Genomic DNA, 19,322 nt, shown 5'->3' with positions numbered 1-19,322 from the left:
TGGACTCGTGCTTGGCCTTCACATGCCTTCGATGCCATGGTTAAACCACCTGTAGACAGCCGTGTTGTGTTCCTGCTTCTCCTTCCAACTAATCTGGCGACCTTGAAATCAAGATAGGTAGGTAGGAAATCGACCCCACCATACGAACATGTCACATATGTTTAACTTAAAGTTGTGTGGACCCATGTCACCGCTTAGCTGTCATCTATGCTGGTTTGCGCTCCATCCGTTTGATTTGGAATCCCAAAGCCGGGCGACGGCTCCGTCACCAATGAGATCTGAGTCGGCGAATTGGCCCGACAAAGACGGCCCAACAACTAGAATCGAACGTATCTAATTGAGTAATACTCACTCGTTTGAGGACAATTATACTTCTCTCTTGTTCTCATTTTGTGTGTGTTTTATCGTGAAGAAGACAATTTCTGTATTAGGAAATCCAAATCTTATCTACTAATCCATCCTCTTAAGAAAAGTAAGACTGAAAAGGTTGTTTGGATTTAATTCCAGGGTTGGCGAAAGATCTCACGGGCATGCCACAGAACACTCCTAAACCTCTCCACATCAAGCTTCACGGTCTGCCGATGCATGTACAAGGACACCCACCGTGCCGACCCCTGCTTCTCGAAGACGGCTTTGGGGTCCAAAATCACAGGATCATCTTTGGGAAACTGGTCGATCAGATTGCTCTCTGGTGCTCTGATGCTGTACTGCAGGTAATGCAGCTTCACCCGCACCGCCGGAGCTCCGTAGTTTATCCAGCACACGTCCTCCATTCTGCCCAGTGGCACGATCTGAATCAGTATCCCGTTGGTGGGGAGGAAGATGAGATTGGTCATCCCGGCGCCATGCAGGCCCAACAGCACGTCGCACGAGTTCACCACCTGCGCGAACTCCGCCAGACTCTTGTTCTCGTGCACCTCTGACACCACCGCCTGGAAGCCTGACATCTCCACCATCCGCGCGATCTCGTCCACGTTGGTGAACCTTCTCGTTCCCTTCCTGTTGACGATCAGCACTCTGGGTTTCTTCTCCTCGTCTGGATTTGCAAGCTTGATTGCGGTCTCACGCTTCAGTCCAAGGGATTTCCTCAGGTACGCTCCGTAGTCCAGCATCGTGAGCCCACCGGACTTTGTGGGATCGATGTACAGGTCAGCGTGGAACATGATCCCCACAATGACATGGGAGTAGCATCGGACTTCATGGTCTCGGTTGAGGTCGATGATGTCGTAGCGTGAGAGCCCCTTCAGTAGTGGTTGGAACTTCTCGACCCACCATGGGAGCATGTCCCGGATCAGAAACTGGACCTCGCCATCGAACCGGTGAGACGTAATGTAGAGAGGGATCAGCGCATCGCTGATGTCGTGGAAGAAGTTAAACATGTAGCCGCCGTTGGAGAAGATGACCGCTGGGACTCGGCTCTTTGTTGTGCATTTAGGTGCCTCTTCCGCGGTGGTAGATCTCACCGTCACTTCCGTCACGGTAGCCAAGGCAGCATGGTCTCCTTTCCGAGGATGAGGCTGTATCCGATAAGATTCCTGCAATCCCGAGGAGGTAACGAAGAGCACGGAGGAGGAGTTTCCATGGACCCTGATGTCGCCCTCCATGTCGCAGATATCTGCTCTTCTCTGTGTTAGATCGCACAGGGGCTTTCTCTGGAGCTTCTCGCCAGTTTTGATCTTTGCATCTGCACGTTTCGCCCAAAACCTTTTGCGTACTCGTCGTCCGACAATGATTCGAGAGCTAAAAAAAGTTTCAGACGACCAGATTACCTGGATGATCAGAAGTGAGCTTTTGCTCTGTCTTAGCACCAGCAGAAGCGGAATTACCAGACAGTGAAAGGCCAACTGCAGAACCATTCAAGATTAGGGACATCATCAGCTCCAGCAGAGGTTAATGGATTAAACCAAGCAAAACAGAACAGGATAAAACTCTAGCTTCTCATCCACCAAGCAAAACGGAACACAAGACAGAGGAACTCACAACCGGGAAAAGATGCAGCGTAGCTTGTAGTCAACACCAGAAGGATCATGGAGAGCAAAAAACATCCTACGATCACACCCCAGCTGAGGCTACGCCTGACATGGCTCGTCGGATTTCCCATCTTGGTGGTGTCTCTCAGGCTTCAACGATCATCCGAATCAGGAAGAACCACACCAAAACCAGGCTTCGATCACAGGCTCTGTTCGTCTTCGGCGACCTCAGCGTGGAATAGAGATCTGCAGCCCGGCAACTCCTCTTGAGGAAGCTGCTGGCAAGTGGCTACTATTATAATCCCCATCGGTTGTGCAGACTTTTCTTATGGTGTGCACTTGCAGTTGATTGGTGCGAGCAGGACTTGCTTGTAGATCCAAGTTGTTGATGCTAAATGAATGGCATCTGTAGACCTTTTCTTCGAGTTGACTTGGAAAATTCTTATTCATGAACAGAGAAGGTAGCATAAGGAATTCAGTATGCAACTGTGCAGCGATCATGCTGAACATGTAAATGTTCCCGAAAAGAAAGAACCAAGAGTCGAGCATCTTAGGCATCACATGGAAGTCGAAGTTGGTGGAATCCCAGTTTAAGAGATTCCTACCAACAATGCAGCAGAGTGCTTTATTAATAGATCAACTGGTTTGGATCATCTTCACCAGACTGTGAGAGAGAGAGAGAGGACACTGTCATAAGCCATTCATTATTACGTATGATCTTTGGAAGTCGCACGCAATAAAATTCAAGGTTCACCCAAGCACGATTCTTGGAAAGTCGTCCGAGTAGCAGTACAGAGTTGGTGATGACCATTTCTCAACCCTTCGATTGTCCAGAGAGAGAGAGAGAGACGATGAGAGATGACCAGGTCATGTCTTTCTCGAATGACCCACAAATTGACACAGGATTGAACTGGCGGGACTCGGACACAGCTTCGAATCAAGTCACGGCTCTCGTCCCTTTGCCTGAGTACGTGACGTTTGGCGTCATAAGAAAGCAAGCATGTTGTTCTTTGGGCTGCGCTCATCCGAACACGGAGGCCCAATTGAGACATTTTCTCATTGTAATCGTTATATTGATATGTTACATTTTGTATACTTTATAATTTATATTTGTTTCTATAAATTTTGATTGTCCGATGCATTAGAAACTCAGAACCAATTGGAAGTCCAACGTTTGAGCTTATCGTAAATCTGATATTGAGAGATCGAGAGGATTCAACAATAAATCATATACAAATTATATCAAAGATATACTTACAAACACCCATAATAATTAAAAGCTAATGGAGTCCGAGGATTTAGAGGCCTAAAGATATAAGCATCAGAGTTTATTAGGGAATTAACATACGCATCTATTACATAAAATTATCGGTTATTATTGAGCAAATATCAAATAATAAATTATTTCTTGAGTCTACAAGTAGTGTCTTGGATCAAACTTTCTTGATAAGGAGACAACCATAAGGTAACATTATCGGAACTCCTTTTGGTTACATGGGAGCTAGGCTAACTAGCTTATCAACTACATTTGATCTAAATCACTGATTAAAATATTTAAGCTAAAATTAATAATAATACACTCATCATTGACTAATCAAGGGTGTTATGCTATTTCTGGAGGCTAGGCCATCAACAATGATGTCTATTTGTCTTTCGATTGACCCCTGAGGTCATGGTGACTACTCCTCATATTTTCGAATGAATTATCCGAGGTGCCCTCGTCGTATAAGTTCTTCAATTTGTTCCTTCGTATCATGATAATCTTTCGTATTGTAACCATAATAAAGATGAAAATGATAATATTTGACTTTGCCTCTTTTTTCGATTAGAGTTATGCTGGCATCATGGAACTGTCGCAAAGTCAATTTCGAGTGAATATTATCGTTGAAAGATGGTTTGACTTATGTGTCAAATTAACAAAATACTTAATAAGACATTTCTAGCCATTATATCTATAAGTTATTTTATATTAACTATGATTAATGAATAAAGTGTTTCAAAATCAAACGAGTAAAGAGATCAATACATTAAAAGGAGAGTTTGGAATGAGATAACTCTTAGTATGACATCACTTGATTTTGCTCCGTAATTATAACGATGAAAACTAATACTTCTTATTCTCAATTACCACTACTCTCACTGACGATATGAAAGATAAAAAATACAAATGAACTAAAAAGAACAAATAGCTCCATAGCCATGACGTTTGGAGAGAGGGCAAGAATAATCATCATTCCAACATTCAAACCCCACAAAATCACTCGTATAACTTAAATTATAAGATTTAATAAACTGATAGGCCATTACTTAATTATTTATCGATGACATTTACTATAATGCTTTTGATTCATCATGCAATTGTTGTGATCTACTAAAGAAAATAATCACGAAACACAAACAACTCGCTTATAGCTTGTAATCAGAGAATCTTATGACCGACACATTGATACCATAAGAATCCTCCCACCCAATTTTGAAATGTGTGTCTGCAAAGTTGGTAAAACAAGACAAAATGCAATGAAGTGCATCCATTAGTCAAAATCAAACCGAGTCTTTTGATTTAGGAGCCGAAGGGTTCTTGTCACCCGACATAGATCTTATTGTAAGAAAAATGATATTAGAATTTCTTATTATTGGACATTATTAGAAATTTGAGTCTTCTAGTTTAGGAGCTCCTGAGCTTTGTTACCAACATGAGCTTCAATTCTTCTTTTAAGGTTCTTGCAATGAACACAGCAATGCTAGTTTTGGACATCTTTGATGGACTCCATAACAATCAAAAGTTAAGTTGCAGATGCTCTCTATTTTATGGGATTCATATCTCCCCACGTAGATGATGCCATCTTCTTTGGCCGCACACGCTGAGTTCTTTAAGCAATAGGTACGCAGTTAACATCTCTGTATGTGACATTGTACTCATTGGGGTATTCCTCTCTAATTTTGTTTTCGTTCTCATCAATCATCATCTGGTAGCCTTTCTTTTTCTCCAATAGTTGATTCAGTCGCACCACCGTCGGCTTCAATTCTCTATTTTTAGACACAGATTAATTCATTGTGACAATGGGTAAAGCCATTAGATGTAATGACACGCGAAGTATATATCAATTTATAGGGAGAGGTTTTCTATATAAAGCAGAGAGAGAGAGAGAGAGAGAGTTTGGAGTAAGAAGTAGGCATGAAGTCCAGCACCGATAGCTCCGGCCATGTCAAACCGAGGAGGCTCAGCTGCGCTGCCCTCTGCGGATGCCTTCTCATGACCGTGGTCCTTGTATGCCTCATCAGATCCACTTCCAACAGCGTCAGCACATGTAAGTCCCATCGTCTAATGTTTCTTCTCGGGATTGGATTGATGCTTCATCGAAGACATGGCAAATCTTTTTATTTGCAGTAAGTTTACGACTGTTCATCGAAACCAATGTGTCTTTCCCTGAAGCTGTGGAGGAATCCAACGCAGAACGACAAGGTTAGACATTACTGTTTTCTTCATCATCTCCGTGAGATTTGAATCATCCATTATTGTTAACCAGTAGCCAAGCAGAAACCCAACTATGCTTTTGAAACACACCATCTTGAAAGAAAGAAAGAAAATGCCTTCTTTCTTTGAGAGAGAGAGAGAGAGTTGAGATGCTAAGCTTCCCTTGTGTTTTTCATCAATCAACATCCTAGCGAAAGGGAAATAGCTCCTACAAGCATGTTGCTCGTGGTTCATGGTTCTGAGATGCTCCACGAATCATTACACGTATAGAACAGAGCAAACATTGTTATGATCTTAATGCTAAGCGAGTCCGTAGTTGCTGTGTTTTGAGTATGATGGTTAAGTTGTCGCTATTACATGTTGGTGGCAAGTCATTTGCCGCATGGTTGACATGCAGGTCCATTTGCCATTTGGATCAGAGATGCCACCAAAAACAAAAGGCAAAAGAGAAAAAAAGAGAACAGAACAGCACATTTTTGGTCTCTACAAGTTTGGTAGAGATTCCTATGGTCCTATCTCTCCCTCTCTCTATGTAAGAACAGCCTCCAGAGATGTAGTTCTTGTCTTAAGCAAAGGATTAGAAGGGAAAACTCCAAATGAAACTTTTAGAGGATTAAACAGAGATCCAAGGAGGGAATGCCAATCAAAAAATGCCAAGGATGGCTTCCTCTGCTCGAGAAACATTTCTTGTTGCAGAAAAGGGGCCTCTTTCGTAAAGGAGTCAAGAAATTGATGCAACTTTGGTGTTCCTTTGAGAAGAGGCAAGGCAAAAGAAATGAAATCTCACACTGTCCAGCTAGCTTTAGAGATTTTAGAACAGGGCTTTTGCTTTGCTATGTCTTCTAAGGATATATGCCAAATAACCTGCTGTCTTGTGCATGTTCTTTTGGCGATGATTCAGTCATTCAAGAAGAACGAGATGTCCAATTCTAGTTGTTCCACCAAGTTCATCTATTTTGTAGCAAGGCCTACCACAGTTGTTAGATTACTCTCCATGCTATCCTTTCACTGATGCAGATCAAGTCCCTTCCAAGAAGAGGCCAATGCGAGCGATTAGAACTCTTGAATTGTATTGCTCGCAAAACTTCCAAGTATTGATGCCCAAAAAAGGGATTAATCAAAGGCACAAACAGCTTGTTTTCAGGCTCCAACTTGGATCAAATTGGATCTTTAGCTGCAATCAGAACAGGAATAATTTGGGTTTCTTATTTGGCGAGGCAGAGATGGAGTGACAAGTCTTCTTAATCATGGATTCCTTCGTAATTTCCGTAACAATTTTGCATTGCAGAAAACAAATATTACATGTACTGTTCCAAGAGAGGACGATAGCAATAGCATTAAAAGACAATCAATCGATTCCAAATCAGATTTGAAGAAAAGATTACAAGTTTTAGCAGCTTCTTTGCACGACCATTGAATTCCATTAATGTATTCTTACTCTGTCATGATGCACCTGATACAGTTGGAACAGCAAGTCGACCTTTTTCATTCGAGGAAGCAGAAGTAAGCGATGTGTCCATCGAAGATGAGTTGCTTGAATCAGGTGAGCTTGGTGTCTTGCTATGTATCACCATCTCTCCACCACGAGGTAAAGCTCCTGCTCAGTAGAACCTGGTGTTGGATTGCAGGTAAACAAACAGTGGTACTCCCACAGCCGTGGAAGGGAAAACAAGAAGGAAGTGACTCAAATGCAGGTAATAAGGGAAGATTTATGGCACTCAATAAGCCATGCATCGCTTGTCATGTCAGCTAACTCTGTTTATGGTGCATCAGCTGCAGATGCGGTAGCAATTTTGCATTCTTCACGGATGGAACAACAGAATGAATCAGCAACAGGTCGGTGCAAACTTCTCGGTACATAATTTGCTGATTCCTCAAAGATCTACAGGGGTAAAGAATAAGCTTGCCAAGTTGTTCTTTGCAGGCGATCGAACCGTGGTACTGCAACTTCAGTACGAAGGAAAGCAACATGAAAACGTGCCAAACACAGGTACTTGAATCTATAATGTTTTACCTGCATATCATCAATCATCGTTCTGTATAATACTCCAACGCAGATAGTCCGATCGACGCAAGCAGAGTGGTGTGTGACTTCACGAATGACCGATCCGATACGTGTTGGATGGATGGTGATATCAGAGTTCTTGGCAGGTCATCCACCATCATGTTAGCTTCGCCACCGACCGATCGAACTCCAACGGAGAACACGACATGGAAGATCAAACCATACACGAGGAAGTGGGAATCAACGATGGAGTTTATCAAGGAGCTCACCGTGACGACAGCAGCTGATCCCCAGCAATCCCCTCTCTGCACGGTAAACCACAGCGTCCCTGCCGTATTCTTCTCCACCGGAGGATTCGTCGGCAACTACTTCCACGACTTCACCGACGTGATCGTTCCCCTCTTCATGACCGTCCGGCGATTCGACGGCGAGGTCCAGTTCGTCGTCACCGACCTCAACAACCAGTTCTTCGACAAGTATCAGCCGATCTTGAGGCGCCTGTCGCATTACCCAGCCATCGACATGGACACAGACGATCGAGTGCATTGCTTTCCCCATGCGCAAGTGGGTCTGATGAGCCACAAGGAGCTGGGCATCGATGCCTCCAGGTCTCCAAACTGGATCTCCATGAACGACTTCAGAGAATTCCTGAGGACGTGTTTCTCACTGGAGAGAAGATACAGCACGGGAATCGACCAGCAGGCGAGGATCAAACCGAGGTTACTGCTTATTCTCCGGAAAGGGCCACGGTCCTTCGTCAACGAAAGGGAAGTGATAGGAATGGTGGAAGGACTTGGCTTCGAGTTGATCACAGCTGGGCCCGAGGACGCGAAGAACCTTTCCAGCTTTGCACAGACCGTGAACTCCGTGGATGTGCTGATAGGGGTTCATGGCGCCGGGCTCACCAACATGGTCTTCCTTCCCACTAACGCCACACTGATCCAAATAGTTCCTTGCTGTAATTTGAAGGTGGGATGCAGGTACATCTTCGCTGATCCAGCCCCAGACATGGGAATAAGGTATGTGGACTACGTGATCGCAGACGAGGAGAGCTCCCTGATCGAACAGTACCCAAGAGATCATGCAGTTTTCAGAGACCCTCTCTCCATTCTGAACAAACAAGGGTTCTATCCTTTCTGGGATATATTTTTGAACCAGCAGAAGGTAAAGATCGATGTGCGTAGGTTTAGGAGTGTGCTATCGGAAGTTCTTCACTCTCACGTCAAATATTAAGAGTGAGAGATTGCTTGAGGATGCTGCCTATACTTCGTCTTTCTCCTATATTTCTCGTATTGATTGATTTCTTGGCTCCACTCGAAGAATGTAGTCGATTAGAACGAACAAACCCATTAATGGGAAGTATAAGAGACTGATATTTTTTTCTTTTTATTTTACAGTCCATCCATGAGAAAAACTTGTAAGAAGAACACTAAATGCAAAATGTGTTTGATGTACTGTCAACTTTGAACAGTAGATTTCTCCCTGTGGTTGAAATGCTAGCAACATCAGCGCTTACCATTCTTAGATGCAAATCCGAGATGAAACTTGCTTGAGAGATCGAGAAGAAAGAAATAGAAGAAATCATCAGATTGAACGATGGGTGGAAACTAAATTGCTTGAATAACTATTTTCTAAACGCTAAGAAAAACAAAAATGGATTGCATAAGAGAATAGCTCACGTTGGTAAGAATAGGAGTTGGATTATATATACTGGATTGACGCATAATCTAATAAGATTAGGCTTTTTTGATTCGGAAAAAAATAAAGGACTGACCGATTTGGTTTGGAAAGTGATAAAAAGAAATTATAATGAATTGGATTTAACTGGTTATTTTTTTCTGAATCAAAATAATTGATTGGTCGAATCAATTATTTTGTGCAATTGAGTTGGATTTATGATGTATCTACTTATATTTTTTTAATGTATAACAAAATATTTTTATATAAGGTTGGGTTCGCTTGCTTATATCAATATTAATAATTAAGTAAGTATTACATAAATATATTTAAATAATTTAATAATGTATTATCTATAATTTTATCATGATTAATTAAGTTAAAAAAATATTGATAAAAATTAATGAAATGATGTAAGGTTTTGATAAAGTCGTCAATAATTCTAAAAACTTATACATGACCCAATTTATTTATAAGTCTTAACATTTTTTCTCTCACACCAATTGATTTTTATTTGATGCGCGAACCAAATAAGTATTTACTTTCTTACATCGACAAGTTAATAAATATTATATAAATATTTGAGTATCTTTAGTTTTGAAAAAATTATACAGAGTATATCTTATTTTCTAAAAGATGAATTTATCCTTTGTATTTGCTTCATCGATCGTCTCTATCATTCGCCACCTGTACTTCCACCCCATTACCCACATTGCTCTAACTCCCACCACTCGTCATCCCTACCTCATTATTCCCGTTGTTTTCATCGTCAACTTGACGAAGGGATTATGGGCGAGGTTGCACCTCCTCCCATATTGTCTCCATCATGTGTGGGGCAAAGGTGATGGCTGACGAGATATAGGAGTAGTAAGGTAGAGGTGGACACGACCAAAGGTGGAGGCGGACATAACCAATGGCAAAGGCAGAGGTGATTAGGGGCGATGGCGAAGGGCAAAGGCAATGACTAATGGAGCAAAGGCATGGATCAAAATCATCTTTTAGGATAAATGGGCGCTCAATTGGAATTTTTTTTAAATGAGGATGCAAATTTATCAAAATTAGAAGTTTTTATTTAAAATTTACCTTAAATATTTTTAATTAAATATTAAAAATAAAGTACATAAATATAAGTTTTAGATTCATGATATGCTCTAATATTATATACTATTAATAAAATTTTAGAAGATCATAATTTATAACCCCATTTTAAAAATTTTAATATTTTAAAATTATCCTTTTATAAATCAACATAAATATCCTCTATCATCCTCTTCTTCCTCCTCCTCTTCTTCTTATTCTCCCTCTCTCGTTCTTCATCCTCCTCCCCTCTTGTTCTCTTCATCCTCCCCCCTTGTTCTTCTTTCTTCTCTTCCTTTTCTCTTCTTCATCATCATTCCTGCCCCTCTTTTGTTATTATTTTTCCTCCTCCTCCTCTTTTGAGGGCCAGTAAGCTAAGTCAGAGCATGACTTAAGAGGCGACAATCAGTGGTAGAGAGCACGAGCTAAAGGGCGATGATCTATCACGAACGATTGTCATATACTTACAACACATTCGTGAACGAACCGTTCATCGCTCTTCTTTGCTTGTACATATATTTGATAATGTATTCTATTTTATTTTTATCTATTTTTACTTTAAAACTATAAGTAGAAATAGGTTCTAGAGCTATAGAGTGATCGCTCATTACAATGGGCAAAACTATCTCATAATGACTTATTTTTCACGTGTCATGATATAATTTCTATAAGTTACGATGCGATGCGAAATATTAGCCATCTCAACACCATAGAACCACCCAAGTGTCACAAGGCTAGATGGTGGTTTGGGATAGTATTAGGTATTGCTTTGAAATCATAAGTTTGCATAAAGCTTACAGGAACTTCCCAATGCACCCGACATCCGTTGAGCTATCGTTTATAGAACTTGCAACTATTTGTTTGTATTCTAAAATCTTTGTTTTCTTCCTTTATTTTCTCCCTTGAATACCTAAATATTTATTGAATTGCTTATAAAGTTGTTATTTTACAAAATGTTAGGACTTGTTCATCGCTCATTTTTAAAACTAGTCAATTTTTAATTTTATAAGTTCTTCGGGACTTGAGCAAGGTTGAAACTAAGCTGACTCTCTATAGACATATAACATAATGGTATCTCATGACTTAGGTAATTTCAATTAAGTTCATGATATTTTGGTATGAAAGGAGGAAAGAAATTCATGCAAATAGCAAAAGTTCGTAATCTCGCTATGGTGAAGCACCATGACAAATCGAGTAAGACAGGGCAAGCAAACCATTACCTGAATCCAATAAGTGAGTTACAAGAGCAAACTTGCTCTCAAGCTGTTAAAACCGCTCAAGAGGAGCATAGTATAAAAAATAACGAGTGAGAAGTTGGTTATTCTCTGTAAGTAGAGGAAGCATAATCCAGAATGTCAATCGGAAAAAGAAGCCATAAGGAGATATTTATAATTACGAAAATCTATCTTAATATTCTGAAAATGAGTTTAGAGGAAGAAAACTTCTTGAGGTATAGAACTTACAACAAGAAGCGAAATCTTGGATCGACAAGGTCGAGTTCTAAGTCGATCGATTGACGGAAGACACCAAAGACTTCATGCAACACCCACATGAAGTCACAACATAACTTACGTCCATAATTACATTGTTCATGATGGCTCTTAGTGCATAAGGGAATAACACCCACATTGTTTCATCACAAAACTTGAGGGCACTTGAGTCATATGTTGAATCTCGGATTTTGATGATGAAGTCAATTGTCATTTGTTATCTAATCTATGTGTTGAGATAAGTGTGCAGGATTAACTACGATGAGAGTAAGACAAGCAGCAGGAGTTGCGCCGGAGTCAAGATCATGATCACGTTGGGAGTTCGAGAGTTCGACGGAAGTTCGGACGGTCGTCGGAGGTTCAGAGAGAACAGATCCGAGAAGTCCAGAAGCTTGCCAAGCGAAGCTCGTCGGAACTCGCCAAGTGGATCGTCGCAAAGTCCAGGAGTATGCCGGATGTCCGCAGAAGGATCACCGAGGGTTATCGGTTGATCGACGGAAGTTGGCAGGAAACTCGCCGGAAGAAGCGATTGACGCATCGGAGCAAGCTGCAGAAGTTGTCTTAGAGATAATCGTAGTTAGCACGATGATTAAGCATGAAAATGGGAGGTGATCCCATTAGCTTAATCTTGGGGCAATTGGGCCCCTGAAAAGATTCAAAGTGGGTCGAATGGAGTGAACCATTCGGACCCTGATTGCACCAGGAGGTGCAACCGCCCCAGCCAGGAGGTGCAACCGCCTGGGCTGTGGGGTTGAGAGGTGCAACCGCCCCAGCCAGGAGGTGCAACCGCCTGGGCTGTGGGGCTGGGAGGTGCAACCGCCCCAGCCAGGAGGTGCAACCGCCAGGGCTGCACGGCTGGGAGGTGCAACCGCCCCAGCCAAGAGGTTGCACCGCCAGAGCTCAAGTTCCGAGCTCTGCCAGGCGATGCAACCACCAAGCTCAGTCTTCGAGCTTTGGCAGAGAGGTGCATCAGCCTGAGCTCAGTCTCGAGCTCTGCCAGGTGATGCATTCACCAAGCTCAGTCTTCGAGCTCTGGCAGAGAGGTGGATCAGCCTGAGCTCAGCTTGGAGCTCTGCCAGGTGATGCAACCACCGAGCTCTGTTTCGAGCTCTGCCAGGTGATGCAATCACCAAGCTCAGTCTTCGAGCTCTGCCAGGTGATGCAACCATCGAGCTCAGTCTTCGAGCTCTGGCAGAGAGAAGCAATCGGCAGAGCTCAGTCTTCGAGCTCTGCCAAGCGGTGCCACCTCTCCAGTCGAGAGGTGCAACCGCCTGATCCCAGAAATTCTGGGATTTGATCGATTTGATCGTTTTGAGCTCGAATTTTGAATTGGGTTGGGGCCTATAAATACCCCACCCATTCAGCACTGAAAAGATACAGACCCATACCGAAATTGTGATCTTTTCTGTGATTCTAAAGAGCTCAAAAGTGTTGTAAAGCCTTTAAGTCTCCTCCTTCTGTTCTTCAAGTTTTCAATTGTAAAGTGAGGAGAGAAAGGTCTGTAAAGGTTGTCTCCTAAGCCTGTCAAAAGGAGAGAAATTGTAAGAGGGAAGTTTGGCCTTCGCCCATTGAAGGAAGGCACCTAGTTGACGTCGGCAACCTCATCGGTGGAGGAAGCCAAAAGTGGAGTAGGTCAAGGCTGACCGAACCACTCTAAATCTCTGGTTTGCGTTTACTTTCGAGCACTTTATCATTACTGCAAACCTCCCTCATCACTACTGCTCTCTGTGCTTTCACGAACAAGTTCTAAGTGCTGTTCTTCCAAATCTGCATTCAGACGTAAACTCGTATTTTCATACATTACAGTTTACGTTTACGTTTGATTCTGCAGAACTGTTTTCCGTGTTTTTACGAACGAGCTTCCTTGCAGTTTACGCTTACATTTTAATTCTATTGATAACTGCAATCTGTCCTCTACGATTTTACGAACGAGTTTCAACATTTAGACGTAAAACTGCATTCAGACGTAAATCGGCTTTCTTCGCTCAATCATCAGATTTCAGTTCACGTTAACGTCTTGGTTTGAACTGCATACTGCCTTCTGCGAGTATACAAACGAGTTTAAAAGTTTAGACGTAAATCTGCGTCTAACTGCGTTTAGACGTAAATCTGCGTTTAGACGTAAAACTGCGTTTAGACGTAAAACTGCGTTTAGACGTAAAACTGCGTTTAGACGTAAAACTGCGTTTAGACGTAAATCTGCGTTTAGACGCAAAACTACGTTTAGACGTAAAACTGCGTTAAGACGTAAATCTGCGTTTAGACGTAAATCTGCATTTAGACGTAAATCTGAGTTTAGACGCAAAACTGCGCTTAGACGCAAAACTGCGCTTAGACGCAATCTGCGCTTAGACGCAAAACTGCGCTTAGACGCAATCTGCGCTTAGACGCAAACTGCACTTAGATACAAACTGAGAATTTGCTTTTGCATCATAATAGTTTTTGAACGAACGCAGCTTTTGGTTTTTAATTTATTATAAGATTTCCGCTGCACTAATTCACCCCCCCCCTCTTAGTGCTCTCGATCCTAACAATTGGTATCAGAGCGAGGTTAACTCTCTAAAGGATTAAAACCCAAGAGAGATGGCATACGCCGGAAACCAAGAGGGGCATTCAATTACACGTCCACCCATGTTCAGTGGAACGGACTACACTTACTGGAAGACCCGAATGAGGATCTTTCTTATTTCTATGGATTTAGAACTGTGGAACCTTGTTGAAAATGGATTTTCAAAATCTTCTCTTCCAATGATCGATTGGAACGATTTGGAGAAGAAGGCTTTCGCTCTTAATGCAAAGGCTATGAATGCCTTATTTTGCGCTCTTGATAAAAACGAGTTTAATCGTGTTTCAACTTGCGAAACTGCTTTTGATATTTGGCACACACTTGAAGTGACCCACGAGGGCACAAGTAGAGTGAAAGAGTCAAAAATCAATCTGTTGCTGCATTCTTTTGAACTTTTCCGAATGAAACCGAGTGAAACCATTGGCGACATGTTTACCCGTTTCACGGATGTCGTCAACGGTCTAAAAGGACTCGGAAAGAGCTTTTCGGATTTTGAGCTTGTTAATAAGATACTAAGATCCCTTCCTAAGAGTTGGGATCCTAAAGTCACCGCCATTCAAGAGGCAAAAGATCTGCAAAATTTCCCTCTTGAAGAACTAATCGGGTCATTAATGACCTACGAAATGACCTGCAAAGCTCATGAAGAGCAAGAAGACATCCTTCCAAAGAACAGGAAGGATATGGCACTTAAAACTTCTGAATGCCACTTGAGAGAAAACTCAAGTGATGAGGATTGTGACGATGACTTGGCACTTTTGACAAGAAAGTTTAAAAAATTCTTCAAAAGAAACAAGTTTAAAAACGATGTGAAAAATAAACTTGAACCTAAGAAGGACCAAGTGATCTGCTATGAATGTAAAAAGCCGGGACATTACAAAAGTGATTGTCCCCAAGTCAAGAAAAGAACAACAAAGAAGAAGGCGCTCCAAGCAACATGGGATGATTCGAGCGCATCCGAGGAAGAAGAATCCAACACCGAGCAAGTTGCTCATTACGCCTTTATGGCCATCGAAGAGGAGGTAACGGATTTATTAGATGCTGATTTATCTTTCGATGAATTATTAAATGCCTTCCATGATTTATTTGATGAATGCAAAGTTATAAATAGAAAATACAAGTTGCTAAAAAGGGTACATGATAATCTTACTTGTGAGTTTGATAAGTTAAAAGTCGAACATCATGATAGTTTAAACTCATGTATCAAATGTCATGATTTAGAAACTATACAAAAAGAAAACTTGCTGCTTAAGGACACCTTGAAGAAATTCGAGGTTGGTAGCAAGTCATTAAACATGATCCTTACAAACAAGGGTCATGCTCCCAAAAGAAGTGGGATTGGATTTGTGAGGAGTCCTCACCGAAATCCAACTACCTTTGTAAAAGGTCCCATCTTACACGTTCAATACCAAACCAAGTGCAACTTTTGTTGCAAATCTGGACACAAGACACATTGTTGTCCATTCAAGAAAATAAGTCCAAACAAATTAATTTGGGTTCCTAAAGGAACCATGATAAACTCTATGCAACATGATAGAAAATGTAGATCTATTTATGAGGCACCCAAAAGCAAATGGATTCCTAAAGATCATCCGTTCCTATAAAAACATTGAAAGTCTAGGCCGGAGCAAGAAATAATGTTCTGCTCCTTGACTCTCAATGATCATAAAATCAAAAAGGAACTCGCAACGCTTAAGTAACAAGTGGAAGCTATGAAATCACAAATACGATACAATTAGAAACATATGATATCCAAATTCACATACCCCTGATCTTCAAAACCTGTTCATCTACGAATTAATTCTTGTAGAAACTAAACATGTCATAAAAGGGACACCAAACAAACATTCGTATGCACGTTAAAAGATCTATCTTACAAAGAGCTTCTTTCTTAAATAAAAACTCATACGAAATCATGTAACAAACATCAATTGCTCTGAAACTCTCCTCAAGGCAAAGGCTCCCTAAATCAAAACATCCTAAGTGCTCACCTGCTGCAGGCGGTGGCACCTCTCCAGCTGGCGGTTGCACCTCCAGCCATCACGGGTTGCCAGAGGTTGCACCGCTCCAGCCAGAGGTGCAACCGCCAGCAGCTCTGCCCTCTAAAATCACGCTAGGGCCGGCTAAGGAACCGACCCCAACTCACCCCCATTCCCTCCTCTACTCTTCCAAGACTCCTCCACTCCCACTTCACTCCTCTAAGCCTTCCAAATACCTCCCATTTCGGAGCAAAACATCAAGAATCCTTCCTTCTCTTGAAGATTTCACAAAGGTACTCTCTAAGAAGCTCTTAAAATTCTGTTTTGTTCTTCATTTACTTTAGCTCATCATCATCCCTCTAAAACAGCAGTAGTAATGGGATCTAGAAGATTCTCAAGGGACAAGGGAAAGAGGAGAGTAGTAGAAGAGTTTGATCTCACTCTTTTTGATTCCAAAAACCATGCTGAAAAATTTCTCTCCTTCGAACTAAGAAGCGTTAATAAGGGAAAATATGTAGATCTGAATGAACTAAGAGATGTAGAGACTATCCATTGGTTTGCAAACCTTAATCTACTTCCCATTTTGCAGATCAACGAACCCATTTATCCTAGACTGGTTAGATTGTTTTATAACAACATGCAAAAAGATGATGAAGAAAGGATATCAACCTATCTCTTAGGACAACACATTTCAATCACTGATAGATTCATTTGTGATATGATAGGTATTCCCATGAAAAGCATAGGACTTTACTTCAGAGGATCATGGGATGAAAAAACTATTGAAACATCCTACGTTGAAGCCTTAGGAACAATCCTTGCCAATCCTAACGTAGAATCTATTCCTAAAAGTTGTGAACATCTAATGCCCTTTAACACTAAGATACTTCATCATATCATGACTAGTATAATTCTTCCTAAGCAATACCATCATGATGAAGTGAGTCAATTGGAATTAGGAATTATGTACCTAATTATGAAAGAACGTGACATTTGTCTTGGCTATCTGATCCAACAAAACATGTTGGAATTATCTACGAAAGATATGATGCTCCCATATGGTGGAATTATTACTAGAATAATGAAAGCTTACGACATTCAAATACCACTAGAAGAAGAAGTAATGAAATCAGATAGATACAGCATAATAAACAAAAATCTACTTCACCGACTAAGATGTCACTATAGAAACGGCAACTGGGTTAGAATGCCTAGAAGAACTAATCCCCCTGAACCTGAACCTGAACCAGAGCCGGAAACCCCAGTCTTTAGGAGTACCCACTCTCCTCCAATCTGTCCCTTTGAGGAAACACATCCGGTTGAGCAAACTCACACATCATCCATCGAAGATATCGGGATTCGGATGGACCGATTTGAGCAACGACAAGAACGGCTTGAACTTCAACAAGATCAAATCCTAACCGAGCTACAACAAATCCATCGACAATTTGACTCTTTATTTAGGCACTTTAATCTTCCACCTCATGAATAAGCTTGTATAAACATCTGATGTTTTTGATATGACATGTTGTAAACTCCTTATGTTATTCATGAAGGACTTTGTCTTTATGGTTACCTGATATGCTGTACATATGTTACCCTGATATGGTTATCTTTGTCTGTGTAAGCATATTTGCAAACATCTCTCGTTGTTTATCTCGGTTTTTGCACTGAAACTAAAAAGGTTTAAAAGCCTATGCCTTGAAAATATGAAGCAACATACCAATATAAGTTGATAAGTCAGCAGTATGACATTGATATGGTAGCTATTGCTAATATGATTGCTATCATGCCATGTATCAAACAAAAATTTGCATCATACGAGCTGATATCTTACCATGTGATGCAATGCTACACCTGCTGAAATAAAAATCCTGCTATGCAATATGATATTGCACTTGAAATAATTGTGTTACTACATCAAAATTATTCGAATGCTATTACTATTACATGCCTTGACAACGCTTGATCAAATAACATGTTGCAAATTATGTGACAAACATTTTTAACCAAATGCATGTAAGAAGTTTATTTTTCAGGCCTTTAGTTATTATGTGACAAATACTTGAGTTATTACTATTACATGCCTTGACAAACGCTTGATCAAATAACATGTTGCAAATTATGTGACAAATATTTTTAACCAAATGCATGTAAGAAGTTCATTTTTTGGGTTGTATGCTAAAAAAGGGATGTTCCCGTACACTCTTATGAAAACTCCTTGGAAAATGACTTTCCTCCGTCAAGCAAAAACAATAAAGTGATATATGTGTCATGACTTCCTTTATATGCTTGATAATGCTATCATGCTTTTTGTTGATGACAAAGGGGGAGAAAAATATGAATTGATAAACACTATGTCATAGCTGAACTGCCATAATCATATCTATGTCATAGTTGCAAATACTTGAGTGATGCTATAAACAATGTTATGCCATCCTTGCATCACCAAGAGATATGTGAACATGTACTATAGTTTGCATCATATCTTGATTTTATATTGTGAAGAAAATGCAAACTTACTAGAAAATCTCAAATGTGAGCATCATGTAAAAAGTCCTTCGTAGCTTTATATGATTACATGATGAATGGTTACAAACACAATCATACAAACTTGATGATGTATGTCATGCCTTGACATAATTCTTGAAGAGATACATCATGATAGGCATCATGATGGGAGCATTGATAAGTTTAACTGATCTAACTTATCAATACGTCACTTGAATTCTTAGGTCTTGAATTCAAGGTTGACTTATCTCAACTATGGCATATAGATAAGGGGAGTTAAGGATAACTCCTTTATCAATTGATTGTCATCATCAAAAAGGGGGAGATTGTTGAATCTCGGATTTTGATGATGAAGTCAATTGTCATTTGTTATCTAATCTATGTGTTGAGATAAGTGTGCAGGATTAACTACGATGAGAGTAAGACAAGCAGCAGGAGTTGCGCCGGAGTCAAGATCATGATCACGTTGGGAGTTCGAGAGTTCGACGGAAGTTCGGACGGTCGTCGGAGGTTCAGAGAGAACAGATCCGAGAAGTCCAGAAGCTTGCCAAGCGAAGCTCGTCGGAACTCGCCAA

At 41.0% G+C, this 19,322-nt stretch overlaps 2 protein-coding genes across 4 annotated transcripts; one reads left to right on the top strand and one right to left on the bottom strand.

Annotated features, from left to right (window-relative positions):
- Positions 1-473: 473 nt before the first annotated feature.
- Positions 474-2,563, bottom strand: LOC135678676 (alpha-1,3-arabinosyltransferase XAT2-like). The gene is made up of 3 exons (XM_065191751.1): positions 1,981-2,563; positions 1,770-1,844; positions 474-1,684 (listed from the first exon to the last, which is right to left on the bottom strand). Exons 1-3 carry the CDS (start codon positions 2,099-2,101, stop codon positions 498-500), a joined length of 1,383 nt encoding a protein of 460 aa, XP_065047823.1. The 5' UTR covers positions 2,102-2,563; the 3' UTR covers positions 474-497.
- Positions 2,564-5,060: 2,497 nt separating this feature from the next.
- On the top strand, positions 5,061-8,918 carry LOC135678675 (alpha-1,3-arabinosyltransferase XAT3-like). Of its 3 annotated transcripts, none has more exons than XM_065191750.1 (7): positions 5,061-5,278; positions 5,359-5,433; positions 6,917-6,988; positions 7,074-7,139; positions 7,219-7,281; positions 7,370-7,435; positions 7,503-8,918. In XM_065191750.1, exons 1-7 carry the CDS (start codon positions 5,146-5,148, stop codon positions 8,681-8,683), a joined length of 1,656 nt encoding a protein of 551 aa, XP_065047822.1. In that variant the 5' UTR covers positions 5,061-5,145; the 3' UTR covers positions 8,684-8,918. The 3 variants fall into 3 exon arrangements, with proteins under 3 accessions (XP_065047822.1, XP_065047821.1, XP_065047820.1); XM_065191749.1 differs by having other exon boundaries at positions 6,908-6,988; positions 7,225-7,281; XM_065191748.1 differs by having other exon boundaries at positions 5,063-5,278; positions 6,908-6,988.
- Positions 8,919-19,322: the final 10,404 nt, after the last annotated feature.

This window comes from Musa acuminata, chromosome BXJ1-7 (assembly GCF_036884655.1).
Source record: "Musa acuminata AAA Group cultivar baxijiao chromosome BXJ1-7, Cavendish_Baxijiao_AAA, whole genome shotgun sequence".
NCBI lineage: Eukaryota > Viridiplantae > Streptophyta > Magnoliopsida > Zingiberales > Musaceae > Musa > Musa acuminata.
This window is presented reverse-complemented; position numbering and strand designations above follow the sequence as displayed.

Excerpts from the sequence above, each read along its gene's own strand:
- LOC135678676 (XM_065191751.1), bottom strand. The coding sequence starts at position 2,101 with ATGGGAAATCCGACGAGCCATGTCAGGCGTAGCCTCAGCTGGGGTGTG. Across the intron at positions 1,845-1,980 it reads CGCTGCATCTTTTCCCGGTT|TTGGCCTTTCACTGTCTGGT; the intron begins GTGAGTTCCTCT and ends ATGGTTCTGCAG. Across the intron at positions 1,685-1,769 it reads GCTCACTTCTGATCATCCAG|ATGCAAAGATCAAAACTGGC; the intron begins GTAATCTGGTCG and ends CGAAACGTGCAG.
- LOC135678675 (XM_065191748.1), top strand. The coding sequence starts at position 5,146 with ATGAAGTCCAGCACCGATAGCTCCGGCCATGTCAAACCGAGGAGGCTC. Across the intron at positions 5,434-6,907 it reads ATCCAACGCAGAACGACAAG|TTGGAACAGCAAGTCGACCT; the intron begins GTTAGACATTAC and ends CACCTGATACAG. Across the intron at positions 7,140-7,218 it reads AGGAAGTGACTCAAATGCAG|CTGCAGATGCGGTAGCAATT; the intron begins GTAATAAGGGAA and ends ATGGTGCATCAG.